Source organism: Rana temporaria, chromosome 1 (genome assembly GCF_905171775.1).
Source record: "Rana temporaria chromosome 1, aRanTem1.1, whole genome shotgun sequence".
NCBI lineage: Eukaryota > Metazoa > Chordata > Amphibia > Anura > Ranidae > Rana > Rana temporaria.
Window position 1 is genome coordinate 287,174,708 of NC_053489.1, and position 19,632 is coordinate 287,194,339.

The window sequence follows — 19,632 nt, forward strand, 5'->3', positions numbered from 1 at the left end:
TGAGTAAGGCCGTTTCTGTCCCGTGTCCGGGACTGAAGCCTGATTGTAATGGATCCAGTAGATTGTGGGTATCTAGATGCTGTTGCAGCTGTTGTACCACTACTTTCTCCATTATCTTGGAGAGAACATTTAGGCCTGTTATGGGACGGCGGTGAGTTGGGTCCTTGGGATCCAGGTTAGGTTTTTTCAAGATGGGCTGGATTGTGCCCTCTTTCAACAGGGATGGCACTGTGCCTTCCTTAAATGACTGGTTTATAAGCTGTGTGATGGGTGGTGCCAGGATGTCGGCACATTCCTTCAGCAGTTTAGTGGGGATGATATCATTGGGCGATGTGCTGTTCCGCAAAGCACCAATGATATTTTTTGTGGTATCGATGGAGATCGGTTCCAGAGTGAACTTTGTTGATTGTAGAGCGTTTCTGTGGGTGTTTTGTGGTTGATTGACGGTGGGGTTGAGGGGGGTATTGTTTTGCATGATGCTTTCCCGGATTCTTTCAATTTTGTTGATGAAGAAATCCGATAGTTCATTGCAGAACTCTTGGGTGTCTGAGTTGGGGACTTCAAGACATCCTGGATTCATGGTCTGGGTGACCATCTTGAAGAGTTCGCGGGGGCGGTTTAGGGCGCTGTTAATCGCCATAGAAAAATGGTGTTTCTTGGCTTTGAAGATTTCTTTGGGTGGGTTGTTTTAAAGCAATTTTACTGCCTAATGGGCAGTTTCATGCCCATAGTCTGGGCACACATGCACTTTTAGGTATACTGCTGATTATCATCTGCACGTGGGTGATTGTATCCAATCGAGTAGTGAACCTTCAAAGAAAACATTTTAGTGGCATCAGGTGAAGTCTGTTGCTGCATGCCACCTATGAAGAGCGAGTTGGTGTTCGAGTCGCTCTTCCTGGGGGCCAGTCAGCAATGGATGTGTGTACAACAAGTGATTTAATGTTGCAAAATTATGGTAAATATCCTAAAAAGTGATCCAAACTAAAAAGCCCCTTCTATGGGTGATAGCAACCCGTGTGTATTAGATGTAAATACTCCAGTGCACTAAATCCTATGCCATGTTGCTGCTCCTGCGCTCAGACTCCTGGGTTTCCGGTCCAATGGCCAGATCTTGTAGCTGTGCTATGTTACTGCCTTCCCAACATATTGGCTCCTGATGTCTTCATAAAACAGTGAAACGAACTTGAATAGTGTAATTCCAATTATTTTTTAAAAAAAATAGCACTTGACAAAATGTATGTAAGGCAGAGCTATCTCACGCGCAATACGTCACTTCCGGTTGTTGAGTACGGAACCGTGGAACGCACGCCAACTCTCGGCCTGTGGCAGGCGCAACACTATAAAGTGCCTCATGCGCTGTGGCATTAGATGAATTGTGATATCTCTGACTTTTCAGTCCAACAAGACTGTCTATTAGCTGTGATTGGCCAAGGCTACTGATGAGTCACAAAAGCTTAACTCTATGCTTTCTGGTATGAAATCTACTGTGTAATTTGAGCTTACCTTCACTGTCATATAAATAAACGATTCTTAAAGGCATATTTTTTCTTTTGCTTCTGTTAACACAACATACAACTGTTATGACATTCAAGCATAAAAAAGAGATTTTTAATACAGCTTACCTGTAAAATCTTTTTCTTGGAGTACATCACGGGACACAGAGCGGCATATTCATTACTATGTGGGTTATATGGAGTACCTTCAGGTGATGGACACTGGCAATCTCAAACAGGAAATGCCCCTCCCTATATAACCCCCTCCCATAGGAGGAGTACCTCATTTTTGTAGCAAGCAGTATGCCTCCCAAAATGGTCCCCATAAGAGGGGTGGGAGCTCTGTGTCCCGTGATGTACTCCAAGAAAAAGATTTTACAGGTAAGCTGTATTAAAAATCTTTTTCTTTATCGTACATCACGGGACACAGAGCGGCATATTCATTACTATGTGGGATGTCCCAAAGCAATGCTTACAATGAGGGGAGGGAGAACATCTTCCAAAGACAAAAGGATTTAATTTAGAGATATACTCAAATCATAATAAATCCAACTTAGTTGAGAAAAAATAATTTTAAATTTTAAATTTAACTCAAAAGGGAGCCCCCGGAATCCGAGGGTCTCAAACTGCAGCCTGCAGCACTGCCTGCCCAAAGGCTGTATCAGTATTCCTTCTTACGTCCAACTGGTAGAATCTTGTAAACGTGTGGACAGAAGACCAGGTTGCCGCCTTGCAAACTTGAGCCATAGAGATCTGGTGGTGTGCTGCCCAGGAGGCGCCCATGGCCCTAGTAGAATGAGCCTTTAATGATAACGGAGGAGGCAACCCCTTCAAGCCGTAGGCCTGAGTGAGTAACTGTTTAATCCACCTCGAGATGGTGGATTTTGCAGCTGCCTGCCCCTTCTTGGGCCCATCCGGTAAAATGAACAACACATCTGTTTTCCGGATCTTCTCTGTAGCTTTAAGATAGGCCTTCATGGCCCTGACAATATCCAAGGTATGCAGCAACCCTTCCTTTCTGGAAGTAGGTTTAGGAAAGAAGGATGGTAATACCAAATCCTGGTTTAGATGAAAACTGGATATAACCTTCGGTAGGAAGGAAGGATGAGGGCGGAGAACGACCTTGTCCTTATGTAAAATAAGATATGGTTCCTTACAGGATAAGGCTGCCAGTTCCGATACTCTTCTGGCGGAAACTATGGCGACCAAAAATACTAACTTCCTTGTCAGTAAAACCAAAGGAATTTCAGCCAACGGCTCAAAAGGTTGTTTCTGTAAACTTGACAGAACAAGATTTAAATCCCACGGACAAAGCAGGGATTTAACTGGAGGATTAATACGTAAGACCCCTTGAAGGAAGGTCTTAACTAGCGAGTGGGTGGCCAGCGGCCGCTGAAACCACACTGACAAAGCTGAAATCTGTCCTTTGATTGTGCTTAATGCCAGTCCTTTTATCCACTCCTAGCTGGAGAAAACGTAATACTCTATCGATGGTAAACTTGCGAGAAAGCCATCGCTTGGACTCACACCAGCCTACATAGGCCTTCCAGACCCTGTAATAAATCACCCTAGAGACCGGTTTCCTGGCTCTGATTAGGGTAGAGATTACTTTCTGAGACAGACCTCTACCCCTGAGAATCAGGGATTCAGCCTCCAGGCCGTCAAATTTAGATGCCGTAAGGCAGGGTGGAGGATCGGACCTTGCGATAGCAGGTCTGGCCGTAGAGGAAGAGTCCAAGGGTCTCCCACTACCATCTTCAGGATTAGTGAATACCATGCCCTTCTGGGCCATGCTGGAGCTACCAGGATGACTGGTATGTGCTCCACCCTGATCCTGCGCAGCAGGCGGGGTAGTAACTGGAGCGGGGGAAATACATAAAGAAGTTTGAACTGATGCCAAGGGCAAACCAGCGCATCGGTTCCGCAGGCCATCGGATCCCTTGAGCGGGATATGAACCTGTCTAGCTTCTTGTTGAGTCTCGATGCCATGACATCCACGTCCGGCACTCCCCATCTTTGGCAGAGTGTTTGAAAGATTTGTGGATGTAGAGACCATTCCCCCGGCAACAGAGTCTCGCGACTTAAGAAGTCCGCCTGAAGGTTGTCCACTCCTGGAATAAATATTGCCGATATGCAGGGCACATGAGCCTCTGCCCACAGGAGAATCAAGCTCACCTCTCTCTGAGTGGCTTGACTCTTGGTTCCCCCTTGGTGATTTATGTATGCCACGGCCGTGGCATTGTCTGATTGAATTCTCACCGGGAACCCCTGCAATTTGGACGTCCAAGCCCTGAGGGCTAGTCGAGCAGCTCTGAGCTCCAAGATGTTGATGGGCAACTGCCTCTCTGGCTTTGCCCAAGTACTCTGGCGAGTGCAACCATCCAAAATTGCTCCCCAGCCCGTCAGGCTGGCGTCTGTGGTTACTATCTTCCAAGCCACTGGGCTGAAAGACTTCCCCTTCACTAGATTCTGAGGGTCTAACCACCAACACAGACTTTGTCAGACTCTTGATGAGAGCGGCAAAGGGATATCCAAGGCCTGTGGCCTCCTGCTCCATGCTGACAGGATGGCTGCCTGCAGGATGCGAGTGTGGCTCTGGGCGTACGGTACCGCCTCGAATGTGGCCACCATCTTGCCTAGTAACCGCATACATAGGCGAATAGTCGGTTCTTTCTTGCTTAGAACCAGTAGGATTAATTCCTTGATGGCTTTGACCTTTATCAGAGGTAGAAACACCCTTTGTTGTTCTGTGTCTAACCTCATGCCGAGATATTCCAACTGCCTTGTGGGCTGGAATGCTGACTTTTCTCGATTTAGGACCCAGCGAACCTCTCGAGGTACTGGACCGTGAGGGCCACTGCTCGTTCCAAGCCAGGAGACGAGTGATCTATGACTAGGAGGTCGTCCAGGTACGCTAGGATCGTGACCCCTTGGATCCTTAGCTTGGCTAGGATTGGAGCTAGGACCTTCGTGAACACCCGGGGGGCCGTAGCCAACCCAAAGGGAAGCGCCACGAATTGGAAATGACGCGAAGCCACCATAAAGCGTAGAAATCTTTGATGTGGCTGATAAATTGGAACATGAAGGTAGGCATCCTTTATGTCTATGGATGCCATGAAGTCGTCCTTCTGGAGTGTGGCAGCTGCTGACCGCACGGATTCCATCCGAAATGAGCGGACCTTTAGGTATGCATTTACCATCTTTAGGTCCAAAATTGGCCTGACATCTCCGTTGGACTTTGGGATGATGAATAGGTTGGAGTAGAAACCCAGCCCTTGTTCTAGGACTGGTACCTCTACTATTACTTCCTGGGAGAGTAGATGATTCAATGCCGTCATTAATGCGGCTCCCTTCTCCGGATCGTTTGGAACCCTTGACTCCTGGAAATGAGGAGGAGGAAACTTTAGGAAGTCTAGTTTGTAGCCCGTAGCCACGGAAGATCGTACCCATCTGTCGGGAATGCTGGCTTCCCAAACCTCTGAAAAGAGACGCAGCCTTCCCCCCACCCTCGTGGGTGGGGGCGCCCCTTCATAAGGTCGGCTTGGGGGCTGGTTTTGCTGGTTTGCGAAACCACTGCTTCTTGCCTCTAGCGGCCTGTCCCTGCGATTTGTTGTTGAAGTTAAAGTTTGATCTTGCAGGAGGCCGTCGATACTGTTTGGCATTAGAGGGCCCCTGCCCAGGGGAGTGCGGTCGTTTAAACGCAGGCCCCTGAAATTTTTTCTTGGTTGGCAAAAGAGTACTTTTGCCGCTTGAAATGGTCTGAATGTATTTATCCAGGTCTTCTCCGAAGAGTCGTCCTCCATGGAAGGGGAACCCTACCAGGAGCTTCTTGCATGGGGGCTCAGCCTCCCAGCTCTTTAACCATAAGAGTCTTCTCATATGGATAAGGGATAACGATAAACGTGACGCTTGCTGGATAGAATCCTTAATCGCATCTACCGTAAAGCGTATGGCCCTAGGGACATCCGAAAATTCTTCTGCCTGCTGGGCAGGAATAAGTTTAAGCATCTGCTTAGTTTGATCCGATAATGCTTGTGCAACCCCAATCGCAGCCACAGCTGGCTGCACTACTGCCCTGCAGTAGTGAAGGAGCTTTTAAGTAGTGCTTCCAAGCGTTTATCAACCGGATCCTTGAACACCTGTATGTTTTCTACAGGGCATGTTAAAGATTTATTAACACATGAGATGGCTGCGTCCACCGCCGGGGTTGCCCATCTCTTGGAAAATTTATCTTCCATAGGATATAAGGCAGAGAATCTTTTAGGTGGTAAAAAGATTCTATCTGGCTTGGTCCAATCTTGGAACATAACTTCCTCTAGCAGAGGATGGATCGGAAAAACTGCGTTGTTTTGAGGCGCCCTTAGTGAGCCCAAAGCTGAAACAGTCGATACTTGGAGATCTGGTACTGGCAAGTTGAATGCACTATGGACCAAGTCCGTTAAGGCTTGAACCCACCAGCTCTCCCCTTGGGAGGCTGCCCCAGACTCCCCTGTATCCGGATCCTCGATCCCCGAACCTGCTTGGTCCTTGTCCAAGAGGTCGTCCAATTCCCCTGCGGAAAGGACCTCCTCCTCTGAGGGTCCACGCTCGGGCGACGGAGATCTATTCCGTTTTCTGCCCCGCATAGCCTTGGCTATCATCTTTTCCATTCTTTTTTCCATCTCCTTTAAGGAGGTGGACAGTACCTCGTCCGTGACCACCCTAGGGTTGGACTGACCCGTGCCAGCTCCAGCCCCAGATCCCGATGGTCCCATCAAGGCTCCCTCTCGGGAAAGCAGCGGCATAACTTTGTCCGAGACCTCAGACTCTCTGGGGGAATCCCCACCTCTTGTACCTTCTGAACCAGACGCCATGGTACAATACCGAGGTACGCCCGCTAACTTATTGGTGTTTGGAACTATAAATAGTTATTGCCCAAAAACCCGTTTGGGGGATAAAAAATGCCTTCTTTCCCTTTAATGTTTTTTTTTTTTTTTTCAAACCCAAGAGAGAAAAAACATTCTGTCCCCCTTAGTAGTATTGCCAAAAAACTGCTGAGATAGAAAAGAACAGCCTAACTCTAGGCTCCAGGACAGTCTTATTGAAGACTGTAATATCTGTTTCGGCCACTGTGTGTCCTCGGCGCCCCGTGCTGCCGCTCTGGTCTCTTCCTCTCTCAGTTCCAGCATACACTGAGCTGGGAACAAATGGAAGGGCCGCCCCTTCCTTTAACATGCTGGCCCGCCCTTCCCCCCTCAGCTAACGGCGCAAAATTGCGCCCATATCACGGGGACGCGCGCGCGCCCGCCGGCGGGGGGGGTGGGGGGAAGGAGACCACACGAGGAGGCAGTTTGTCCTGTCTCCAGGCTAGGAGGTAAAACCATGGCAGCAATCGCCTGGAGGCTTTGCAGGTAAGCACAGCTCTCTTTATACACACACACACACACACACACACACACACACACACACACACACAGGCTTCTTTCTCAATGTTACAATACTACCAGGGAGTTCACCTTTTATGGGGAATACACATAGAGCCATCCTATCTTTAAGACATGTGACTTACTTTGCCAGATGCAGTGCATAACTTTAGGCATGTCCCCTGTGAACCCCCCAGAAAAACCTGCTAAGAACCAAGTTCCGCAAGTTTCCCCTCACTTACCTGCTCCATGCCGCAGGACTTTGCAAAGCAAGAGGCCCAATCTTCCCCCATCTCCGTGGGGCATTGACCTTCAGGCCCTGGGTTCCTATGAAGGATCCACTGTCCTGGGCCCATATAGCACTCTGGCAACAGAAACATTAGGCCCCCAAAGGTTTCTAAGTTCTGGGCCCAGGGTCCAGCTCTCTAAAAAGAAAAGCATTATGGGCTATACCCCTTTGGTTTGGGGTCCGGTTACTGACCACTTTAGCGCTGAGGCCTTTGGACAGAACCGGTTAGCCCACCTAATCCCAAGGATGTGGAGGCGAGCTAAACCATGACCAACACCTAAGACACTGGCGTAAAAACTGAGGTACTCCTCCTATGGGAGGGGGTTATATAGGGAGGGGCATTTCCTGTTTGAGATTGCCAGTGTCCATCACCTGAAGGTACTCCATATAACCCACATAGTAATGAATATGCCGCTCTGTGTCCCGTGATGTACGATAAAGAAATCACAGTCAATAACTTTTGCTTTTGTCTCTCACATATAAACATGTGCACTACATTTAGGTTCTTGGCAGGTTTAGCTGTATATACATGTAGGTTATATTAGCTACCTAGAACAGGTTCTAGCTGGCCAGCTACACGGCCCTTTAGATATTGTGTATATTTTTCTTTTGATTTTATCTGCATTGATGATGCAATTTGGATCGCTTTTTTAAACAACACTTTTTTTAAATAAATGGAATTACACTATGCAAGTTCGTTTCTCTCTGGTTTTATGCGGACATCAGGAGCTGATATGCTGGGAAGGCAGTAACGTAGCACAGCTACAAGACCTGGCCATTGGACCGGGAACCCAGGAGTCTGAGCGGAGGAGCAGCAACCTGGCATAGAGCGAATCAAAACACTCGCTGTCGCCTGCAGGGATATCTGGATCTGGTGAGTGGGGTATCAAAAGGGGCACACAAAAGTCACCTTGATCTGTACACTTCAGGATAAAGTCTTCATAGGACACCGAGGACAATCACAAAAGTCGCCTTACTGGAAGATCTAGTGAAATTATATATTTACCTTTTTTACATATTTTATGAATATTGGACACTGCAGCTGAACTTCTATCTACTCAGTATAAACTTTCTTTGTGGATTTGCCTATCAGTGGGTACTTCTTGCATTTTTTGGGACATATACAATTTCCCGCCTGGTGGGGAAGGATACACAGGACACACTTATTTATTCATTTACCTTTCATTGCGCACATGTGTTTAAAGACAGGGCAATTATAGTGCAGGTTTTGGATGCACAGCTGTTTTTTTTATATATAGCACAAGTTGTTTTAAAGCGGAGGTCCCATGGTCCCTCCTTTTTTTTTTTTTTTTTTTTTTTTTGGTGCATTTAATGGGGTTACAGATACCAACATATCACTCACTTGGTAGCCGATTAGAACCATCTCGTGTCTTTTTTCGTTATAAAGAATAACTTATAAAAAATGATCCTGGTCTTTTCCATCTTGCTTGTGGGCATTGTGAAGCCCACAAGCACAGACTTCCGGGAAGCGGTGATCCGCCCTCGTCACGTGGCCCGCTTGATGATACACGAGACGAGTGAAATAGCATGAGATTACGATACTTTGGTGTCACAGATCATCTCCTGGGAATCATTACACTGAGCTCCCAGGAGACATTGCGGACACCTCCCAGCCCACACTGGGGTGCCAGGGAAAGGGAGAGATACGCCCATTCCCGCGGGAGAAATACCCGGAAGTAACAACTAATACGTCTGAATTGGGGTAATTACATCCAAACGAAAAAAAACAGCAGCCATATTTAGAAGTATCTGCTCCAAAGATCTTGTTAACATAATATGTGTATTTTGGGTGAACCTCCGCTTTAATATCTGGTTTAGTTTTGGATACACTTAGGATTTAGTGCACTCGAGTATTTACATCTAATACACACGGGTTGCTATCACCCATAGAAGGGGCTTTTTAGTTTGGATCACTTTTTTAGGATATTTACCATAATTTTGCAACTTTGAGGAAAAAACCTGTTCTAAAGGTATTAAAGGGAGTATTGAGTGAACATTAACCACTTGTACACACATCCATTGCTAACTGGCCCCCAGAAAGAGCGACTCGAACACCAACTCGCTCTTCATAGGTGGCATGCAGCAATGGACTTCACCTGACACCACTATTTTTTGTAACGTTTTCTTTGAAGATTCACTACTAGATTGGATACAATCACCCACATGCAGATGGTTGTTATTAATAACACTATTATAAATTAACTTACGGTAGCACTTCTCTACCCATACTACGATTTGAGTGGAGGGCAGCGCCATACACCCCAACATCATAAACATTTTACACAATTTATCCCTTTAGGGACCTCCAGGGGAGGCAGCAGCCCAAGAATATGTCCTAAGCGTGGATCTAACAACTATAAATACTGCTGATTAGTTCCATTTACTGTCGTTGAAAGATTATGTGCAAAAACTAAGGCCCGGATTCAGATACAATTGTGTATCTATCGGCGGGCGTAACGTATCTCAGATACGTTACGCCGCCGTAACTTAGGGCGCAAGTTCCGTATTCATAAAGAGCATGCGCCCTAAGTTACCGCGGCATAGGGTATGTGGTCCGGCGTAAGCCCACCTAATTCAAATGTGGATGATGTGGGCGTGTTTTATTTAAATTAATTGTGACCCCACGTTTTTTACGAACGGTGCATGCCGTGAACGTTTCCAAGTGTGCATGCTCCAAATTACGCCACAAACTGTCAATGCTTTCGACGTGAACGCAACTTACGTACAGCCCTATTCGCGAACGACTTACGTAAACGATGTAAAATACGACGCTGTTCGGTCGTTTCCGACGTCCATACTTAACATGACTTACCCCTGCTTTATGAGGGGTAACTTTACGCCGGAAAAAGCCTTGCGCAAACGACGTAAAAAAATGCGCCGGGCGGACGTACGTTTCTGAATCGGCGTATCTACCTAATTTGTATATTTGACGCGGAAGTCTAGGAAAGCACCCCTAGCGGTCAGCGTAAATATTGCACCCTAAGATACGACGACGTAGGAGACTTACGCCGCTCATATCTAGGCAACATTGAGGCGTATCTGATTCTATGAATTTAGACGCCGAGATGCGACGGCCCGCACTCAGAGTTACGACGGCGTATCTGCTTTCTGAATCCGGGCCTAAATGTTAGGTTAAGTTTTGCACTAAGGTAATTTGCACATCTGCTGCATATAGTTGTAGCAATATTTTTTCCTTGCTGAGGTAATGGACCAGTTTCCAATGGATAGTGGTAAACTAAGTTGATACATAATTTTTTCTTCGCTTTGTACTAGCGCTTTGCAGTTCGAAGGAAATGCTGGCTCACTTCCCTTTGCCCTGGGGAACCGACATTGTCTCCTCTTAAACCATTTCTTCTCATACTGGTGCAAACCTCTCGGGATCTTTGAAGGTTCACTATCGGATAAAATAGATTGGCTTTATTCTATAGAAAAAAGAGGGGAAAAGAATGTTTGTTGCGTAGAGATGAAAGCGGTGTGAATTGTTTGTTTCCCTCCCTTTGGGAAACTTGTCTAGGATCAGAGACAAGGCACATTTTATTCTGTAAATCCCACTGGAGCTTCACAGTAGCACAGGATTGTTTCAGATATTTTTGATGTGCTGTCATACCATGATGTTGAGAGATATATATATTTTTTTTTTTTAAACGTATTGTTTGTAACCCAAAGTACCTGTTTTTAATTTTGTTACTGCAAGACACTTTCCAGTAGGTCCTAACAAATACATAGCATTCCTAGTAGCCCAGAATGACGTTTTTTGTACTCCATGTTGTGTTCTCTACATAGGCTGGTGAACCTTAGATGTATTTCCTTCAATTTTTAAAGACAGGCTGGCCAGTCCATCAAAAACAGTACAGACTTCTGCATGATGCAGGAAAAAAAAAATTCCATCCTCAATACCTGTGTTCTTTTTGGCCTTTTTGACTTTTTACTCTTGACAGTTTCAGATGTGATGCAAATGCCAGTTTTTATGAGTCGTCTTTTTTTCTATTGCAGTTGACCATGTTTCAGAGCAGCCAACTGAGGGACTTGCAAATAACCTGTTTATCAAACCACAGATTCTAAAGCCAGCCATTGACAGTTCAAATCTTGTCCGGTTCAGTCGGGGTTGGGACCATGTATAGGCAGACTGTTGGACCCAAGTTGATCGATCATTCAACTTGGGTGCAACCAGCTTATCGGGTTTTTCATGCCATTATTGCCAGCAGACATAGCCACTACTAATAATCACTGTTTTCTGCTGACCAGGATGGTTCTCCCTGCCAAGAGAACACAATCGCTCCCCACAAGAGATTCCCCCATCAACACGGACTGTTGATGGGGTAATCAAGTGATTTTCTTTCCTGCAACCTGCGGTTGCAGGAAAGAAAATCACACCATCTATGGGCTGCGGAACTTCCCTCTCCCAATCAACATGGACTATTTTTAAAATAATATTTATTCTTTTTATTATTTTATTAAGATGGGAAATTGCTGTATATCATATTTACTTATTAATTTTAGCTACTTATGTAGGTAAAATTCATTTCTTCAGTTACTTCATGGTTTCCATGCCTAGGCGAATGATGTCATACATCCCAGGAGACTTCCAGTGACGCGGCAAGTTTTCTCAGCTGAGCACACCCTCCTGCCTGCATGCCTGCTCTAAGGGCAGATGAATTCCAGGAAGTAAATACTACACGAATGAGATGGCCACTACCATAAACGCTAGGGGTTGTTTTTCAAAGTGATTTCTCAGCAAAATAAAGCATGGAGAGATGGATGGGGGGAGTTTGGTTTGTGGTGTTCAAATGCAGTCTATTTCCGCTTTAAGCATTTTGCAAATTTTGTATCTGGGCCTTCCAGTTGTTTTCTGATTAGTTCAAGTCTGCTCTCTTCTCTCAAGACATTACTGGAAACAGTTGTAGGACGTTTCCTAGCAATCTAACACACGGAACAACCCTCATTTCCCAAAACAGGTTAATGTGTTTCTTGACAAGGCTGATGGGCATTTTTCAAACCAACATTTTTGGAATTTATACAGCGGGCGGGGAGGTGATGCGGGATGAGCAATATGATTGAGGAAGTAGGAGCCTGGTACAGACAGGCTTTAAAAAAATAAAAAGCTATTACTACCCTAATTGACATTGTATGCTCCTGCTTAGCATTAGAGTAGCCTGAGTCTGCTCACCCCAAGGTATCCACCATGGGGTCTCTTAAATTGCCTAAACCAACTAGGTCTTTCCCAGTCCACTTGCTAGTAGGGCATGACCTAAATGGGGAGTGGGCCCATCTGTGAAGATTTGTATTAATCCAGGATACTTTTTGAGACGTATCCTCTCATTTCTTTTCTAAATAAGACTTGTACAGCCCCCATGGAGGCTAAACTCTTTAAATGCCTTTCTTGGCTAACTTACATTCCCCCCCCCCCCTCACCTTCCAGGACAACTACTTGCATCTGATTTGTTTTTCCTTTAGAGGGCGGAGCCAATCATTTTTAAAAGGCCCCTCCCTTTCCTCTGACCCTCAGTTTAGTGTTTCCAGACCCTCCAGGAGCACCGACATGTTTTTTGTTTTTCCTAGGTCTGGTAACTGTGGTTGGCGGACTCCTTGCTCTGGCAACTTCCAGTACTGGTTGTGGCCAAGTCCTGGGTGTGTTCAGTCCCTGTTTTTTCAGCCAGAAGGGTTCCCTATTTTTGGAGGCACTTGCTTACCTGTGTATGTGGTGGCAACTTCCTTCAGGTTTTTTGCCCAGCTCTGCCTGGTGGAAGCCTCGTCTTCACCGAGGTGTACCAAAATGGCGTCCGAGGACTTCCGGTGACGTGGCAAGATGGTGCTGGAATCGGAATTCACGTGACGCACTTTCCCGGCGTGTTCATAAGGAACACGGCGGAGTACTCGGAGGACATGCTGCCTGGGACAGCAGCCTATTTTCCCTGGCCGATCCCCACTCACCAATGGAGCTTGAGGACAGGCCTGAGGATGGAGCACCCGCTCGGATGGAACCAGCGGTAGCCATCGGTTCCCATACTGCCCCCTAGGTAAGCCCTTGTCTGTGATTATGCAGCAGGGGACCTTTTTTGTATGGGCCTTCTTTTCTTATGGCTCTTGTTTCTGTTTGTTTTTTTTTCTAGGATAGGCCGATGAAAAAAAATGCAGAAACTGTAGAGCCAGGCTATATAAAAGGCTTTTTTGTGAAGATTGTATTGCATCTAGGGCTAGTCTTCGAAAGAGTTAATGTCTTCTATGAAGGAGGTGGTAGCCTTCCTTCCTGTCTTTTAATGACAGGACAGCAGGTCTTGGGCCGCCTTCCTCTGGTCCCAGAACTCAAGAGCCTTCAGCTTCAGTTAGACCCCCTCCGAGATCAATGATTCTCACTATACCTCAGATCTGGAAGAAGGGGAGAACCCGAGTTCCTCATCTGATGATGAGGATTCCCCATCAGTGGGGGAGGCGGGTAACCCTAAGTTTCTTTTTCCAGCGGAGGATATTGATGAACTTTTAATATCAATTTCTACCTCAGAACAGATTGAGATGCCACAGCAAATCCAATCTGTTCAGGATTCAATGTATAGAGGTCTTCAGGGACGGAAATCAAGGACTTTCCTGGTTCACCAGTCACTTAAAGATATGATTCTTTCAGAATGGGTTCAGCTGTAGCATCACCCGTGTGGCTAGGAATTTGGATGTATGGGTTCAGCGTCTGGATAATTTTCTTTCATCTGACACCCCCAAAGAGGAAATTAGGGAGTCCCTCCCACTCATTGCCAAGTCAGTGGCCTTCTTGGCTGATGCAGCTGCAGCTAGGTCTTCTGCTCTCATTAATTTAACCAGGCGAGGGATCTGTCTTAAGTCTTGGGAGGGGGACCTTATCTCCAAGAACAAGCTCTGCGGCATTCCCTTTGAAGGCAAGCTCTTATTTGGCTCCTCATTGGTGGAGGTCCTAGCTCGTTCCTCTGAGAAGAGTAAACGGTTCCCTTTTTCTCAAAAGAATAAGCCACAGAATAAGAAGCCTTTTTGCGGTTTCCAGAACAAAGTTAATTTTGGACCAACAGGCAACAGGCGAAGAAAAAGGGGGTCGTATCTCCTGTTCCGGAAAATCAAAAATTATGGAGATTTTATTCTTGCGTCTTTTTGGTTCGTAAAGCGGGAGCTCACCCGAAAAACAATTTTTAACATGAGATTGAGGCTCATTTTGTGAAGGGGAATCGGGTGTTTTTTTTTAAATCGAAGCAGTACTTACCGTTTTAGAGAGAGATCTTCTCCGCTGCTTCCGGGTATGGTCTTCGGGACTGGGCGTTCCTATTTGATTTACAGGCTTCCGACAGTCGCATACATCGAGTAGCCGAAAGAAGCCGAACGTCGGTCCGGCTCTATACGGCGCCTGCGCACCGACGTTCGGCTACTTTCGGGAAATCGTGACACGCTGTATGCGACTGTCGGAAGCCTGTCAATCAAATAGGGACGCCCAGTCCCGCAGCCCATACCCGGAAGCGGCGGAGAAGATCTATCTCTAAAACGGTAAGTACTGCTTCGATTTAAAAAAAAAAACACCCGATTCCCCTGCACAAAATTAGCCTCAATCTAATGTTAAAAATTGAGTTTTTGGGTGAACCTCCACTTTTGCATAAAACCTGTCGGTATCTTCATTGCCTCCCTCTTTCCTGGGGATTGTCTTGCCTCAATAGACATCTGGTATGCTTACTTGTACATTCCCATCTTTTCACCTTCTCAGCGATATCGGCTTTTTGTAGTGGGCGATCAGCATTGCAAATTTTTTGCCCTTCCCTTTTGGTCTTTCCATGGCCCACGAGGTTGTCACTAAGGTGCCTGCCCAAGTTTTGGCTCTGCTCTGTGCTAAGGGGATTCATGTTGTGGGTTACCTGGATAAATATAGTATGAAAGTGCAGACATTTGAGAGCTTCAGCTGGATCCTCAATCTGAGGCAGTCATCAGTGGACCCATCACACAGAGTGAAGTATCTCAACCTTGATGCTTCACAGCCCTTTCAAGAATCTTTGTGCCTCAGGACAAATGTCTGTCCCTCCATTTCATGCCAAAGCTCTTTGGGCCCAGGGTCATGAGTCTGGGGTCCAATGGTGACCTCTTTTTGTGGCTCTGTCGTACACCCAGTTTCACTCCAGACCATTGCAGCTCAACATTCTGGCAGGATATGATATATGGATTCAGTCTGGGAAGCCATTTTCTTATTCCAGAAACGCTATTATTGCTGCTTCTGGATCATCACAAAATATTTCTTCACCAGCAGCATCTTCAAGGAAGGAAGTCTTACAAACCACGGCCTCCCAAAAATACACAATGCCCTAATTTATAGATAAAATGACACCTGAAAATCAGGAGAACATTGATCAAGCGCAATATATACCTCTGGATCAGCATTGTCAATAACTGAAAAGGGGACGGTTACCTGGTCTTGTGTATAGTTGACATTTTCAATATAGTGCTTTGTTCCATTTGTAATAAAAAATGAAATTTTAAAATAAGTTTTAATTTATTTATTCAATAAAATCTGTACTTTTTATTTTAAGTATAATACTTTCATATATACTGCATTTCACATTCCCAGTGTAACAAGATGACTTTCATTTTGTAAAACTACTCCATACAAAAAAAAAAATTCCCCAATGTGTCCCTTTTTTTTTTTTTTTTTTTTTTTTTTGGAAATGGCACCCCAATACAGTACAGCAAGACTTCAAGCTGATCACATTCACTTGCATATCTACTTATAGGGAAAGAATGTTTATTTAACATATACTGTACTTTACACTCCAATGTTGAACTTGTGAGATATATTTAGACAATATTTTTTTAAAAGTAACAACTTTTACTTTTAATGTGTTTAATAAAAGATAATTTATACCTAGTTAAGATGTTAAAAATGCATAGGACTCAAAAGATGCGGCTTATTTACTGCAAATAAATGTGGTTTATAATGTAGTCTTTTATCTGCAATTTCAATATCTAGAATAGATGTCAGTGTGTGTTTGCATCCTCCTAATTGTTCTCAGCATGTGCCTGAATTAGACAACTATTCTGATATTCTTTTTGCAATGGAATCCTATATTTATCTCCCATAATTATGTGTTTTTAATAGGATAAACAATAATTGCATTTTCTGTTTCTTTTCAGCTTCTCATAGATGAGTTGTCTTCCACCAAACAATGGGTCTCCACACACGTTTCCGACCACAGTGGATTTCATTACCGTCAGTTCTTGCTCAAATCTTTACTAGCTAAAGCACAAACAGACTCTGATAATTCAGCTGTGTCAGTGAGTCCCTGTCTTCCCAGAGAAGAAGAGGGCCCACGACTTGATGTTCCCCTTTTGATAGAAGAAGAGATGGAGTTGAGCAGAGATCTAATTGAATCCTACCCAGGGCATGAAGCACTTTGGTGCCACAGGTGAGTTGTTGTTTTCTTTTCTTTTTTTTTTCTTTTCTTTTTTTGTACTTGTGTATTAAGGTAAAAGTAAAGTGGTTGTAAAGGCAGAAGGTTTTCTACCTTGATGCATACGAAAGTCCCGCCCACATATGAAAACGGTGTTCAAATCATACATGTGAGGTATCGCCGCGAACGTTGGAGCAAGAATAGCAATTATTTTCGCCCTAGACCTCCTCTGTAACTCAAAATATGTAACCAGTAAAAAAAATTCAAGTATCGCCTATGGGAATTTTTAAGTACCAAAGTTTGGTGCAAATTTGAAGCATGACATGTTGGGTATCTATTTACTCGGAGTAAATTCATCTTTCACATTATGCAAAAAAAATTGGGCTAACTTTAATGTTTTTTTTCCCCCCAAAACACATTTGAAAAATTCCTTTGCAAATACCATAACGACTGCCATTGTGTTCTTTAGGGTCTGTGCTAAAAAATTATATATAATGTTTGGGAGTTCTAATGTAATTTTCTAGCGAAAAAGTATGATTTTTTACATGTAGGACAAATGTCAGAATTGGCCTGGGTGGCAAGTGGTTAAACATGTAGATCAGTATTGGACCTTAAGATCAGTGCTGTAGGCCATTTTGATAAACAAACCTGTAAATCTTCACTTCCCCTTGGCCACAGCAGCATATTTCCAGGAGTGAAAGAGTTTACGGCTCCACAATTTATTGTCCTGCCAATGTCTTGAGTGTTGGCTGGGCATTAACATAGAAAAGTTATCGTTATCTGTGTAAGCAGATGGTTCCCCAGCAGCTCTGCAGCAATCATTCCCAGCTCATTGCTTTGACAATGTGACCAATACAACCAGTTGTTTCTGCTAACATAGAACCATAGGTTTATTCCTGGAAGCTGCCTCTGGCAAAAGAGCCAGTTTACAGGGGCTTGTGAAAATGGTAAAAACTTTGTCACTGTGTTTAAGGGCCGTTTCCTAATGTATTTTTTTATATCTGGGGAACAGTCATGAATCAGTATATCACACCCAATAATTTTAAATATGCTTGTTTGAACAATGCTTGTTCAATAGGTTAGAAAATGCAAATTTTTTGTTAATGACAAAGTATAGTCATTATTTTTGTTAATGACAAATTATAGTACTTATAGTAGCTATGTTCTAAACCTTAATAAAGTGAGTATATGATGAAAAATGTATAAGTATAGGCTACCTTCAGTGAAAACTGTATGTAAAAACAACCCCTGCAGATATAAGCAACAAACGTTATCTTGCAAATCTTCTTTTTTTTTCTTCAATAGAGAGCATAAATAGCTGTAGAGGTTTTTGTATATTAATTTTCAGTATACCAACTCTTAATTAACATATGCAACTGAACTAGCTCTAGTGTAATCTGTACCGCCATCTTGCAGCATATAAACAGAATTGAATTAATCTTTCACTGAGAGTGTACCTATGGCTTCTGCAAAGGTGGTAAAGAAGCCCCCCCGTCCACTTGTCTATGCTTATATTTCTAAAGCACCCTGAAAAGCAAAAAAAAAAAAAAACAGGGGCCTCTAGCCAGAGCTCAGATGGTTGCTCTCTGGCCGGGGCCTTGTATTTGTATTGGCAACTACATTTAAATGGTGGCGTTCCTTGACAGTAGGAAATGAGGCACTGCATAACCATATAAGCTCTAGTTGGGATTTGAATAATGGAGCACCTAGGGATTTAGGATTCCCAAGAGTCTCTGTTAAATAGAGTATGTGTGCAGCAGTAAGGAGGTACCAATTTCGGACATGTGCTGTAACAGATTTTCAGAGATTATCTCTCCATTAGGTAAACGTAAAGTGGACTAGTTGCTTTGGGTCCTGTGCTTTGCATCTCTTGAACTATTTTATTACCGAAGGCCGACATGAGACTTTTGAGCTGGACAGGTTTTTGGTCAGTATGAAAGACATTCCAATAGAGTTTCACATAACTAATTTTTCTTCTCAATGTTCTTAGGCGTCAGATACTTGGATTGATTCACCAACTGCACAATGAACAATCTTCCTCTTCAACTGTGCAAGCCACAGATGTGGATGGCGCTGTTATCGGCCCAGGAAATGGAACCCACAACTACACCAGTTTTCTGAGTTGCCCCACCAACACTATGGATATCGACGGAGCATGTGATACAAACAAACAGGGCTATACTCAAGAAACCAAACGGCTAAAACGTACCCCTGTCCAGGACTCTCTAATATTTGAATCTGAGATCAGGTTCATTACCTGTGTCTTAACAGGCTGCAGAAATGCTGAGCAGTGCAGGTTTGCTGCTTCATACAGAAAATGGCTGCTGTCTATTGTAGGTCACTAACAAAACAAAAGTTCTGTACAGATTACTTATGGTGCAATATTTTCTTTAGCAGTGATATGCCATGGTTGCATTTGGAACCATGTGCTTCTCACTAATTAAGACTATCCAGGAATATTATTATTTTTAATTTATTTTTTGAATTATTACATCCCACTGTTTTATTTTGTTCCATTTCTGTAACGCGAGAAAAATAAGACTTTTTTTTTATTGCTGCATCCGTTCTTAAACTGCATTATTTACTATCATTTCAAAACACTGTTACAAGTTAAATATGTATTTAGTTGTTCAATCATACGCATGATTGAGATGGGAGGAATTGAAACAGATGGTTACTTGAGAATTTTTAACTGGGATTTGCATTTTTTCCAGTCTTAGTTTACTAATATTCTAGATTTGAGTAAAACATTGTCCTATTCCACATTTCTGTGCCCAACCCCTTTATTTTAATGTAATAAAACACAATACAAAAACTTTGGTTGCAATGTGTATTTTGTAATAAAAGCTGATTAGGCAGCTTTGCATTATTTAAAGGAGCTTTGCAGTTGAAATGAAAACAAGTTTAGATTATTCTGATCCCTCAGCATAGTAGGTGGAAACAGTTGCCTGATTGTGCTGTTTCGTATAAGGAAAGAGCAGGGTGCTTGTGCTGTAGTTTACATTTCTTCAGGGATGCATGTCTGATGTCAAGGCACAACA

General features: G+C 44.0%; 1 protein-coding gene across 1 annotated transcript in view; it reads left to right on the forward strand.

Annotated features, from left to right (window-relative positions):
* The window catches only part of PTAR1 (protein prenyltransferase alpha subunit repeat containing 1), a 77,892-nt gene extending 58,485 nt beyond the window's left edge, over nt 1–19,407 (forward strand). The window contains exons 6-7 of the mRNA XM_040356781.1: nt 16,335–16,606; nt 18,582–19,407. Of these exons, the coding sequence (XP_040212715.1) occupies nt 16,335–16,606; nt 18,582–18,936 (627 nt within the window). The 3' untranslated portion in view covers nt 18,937–19,407. The remainder of the gene's footprint in view (nt 1–16,334; nt 16,607–18,581) is intronic.
* Nucleotides 19,408–19,632: the final 225 nt, after the last annotated feature.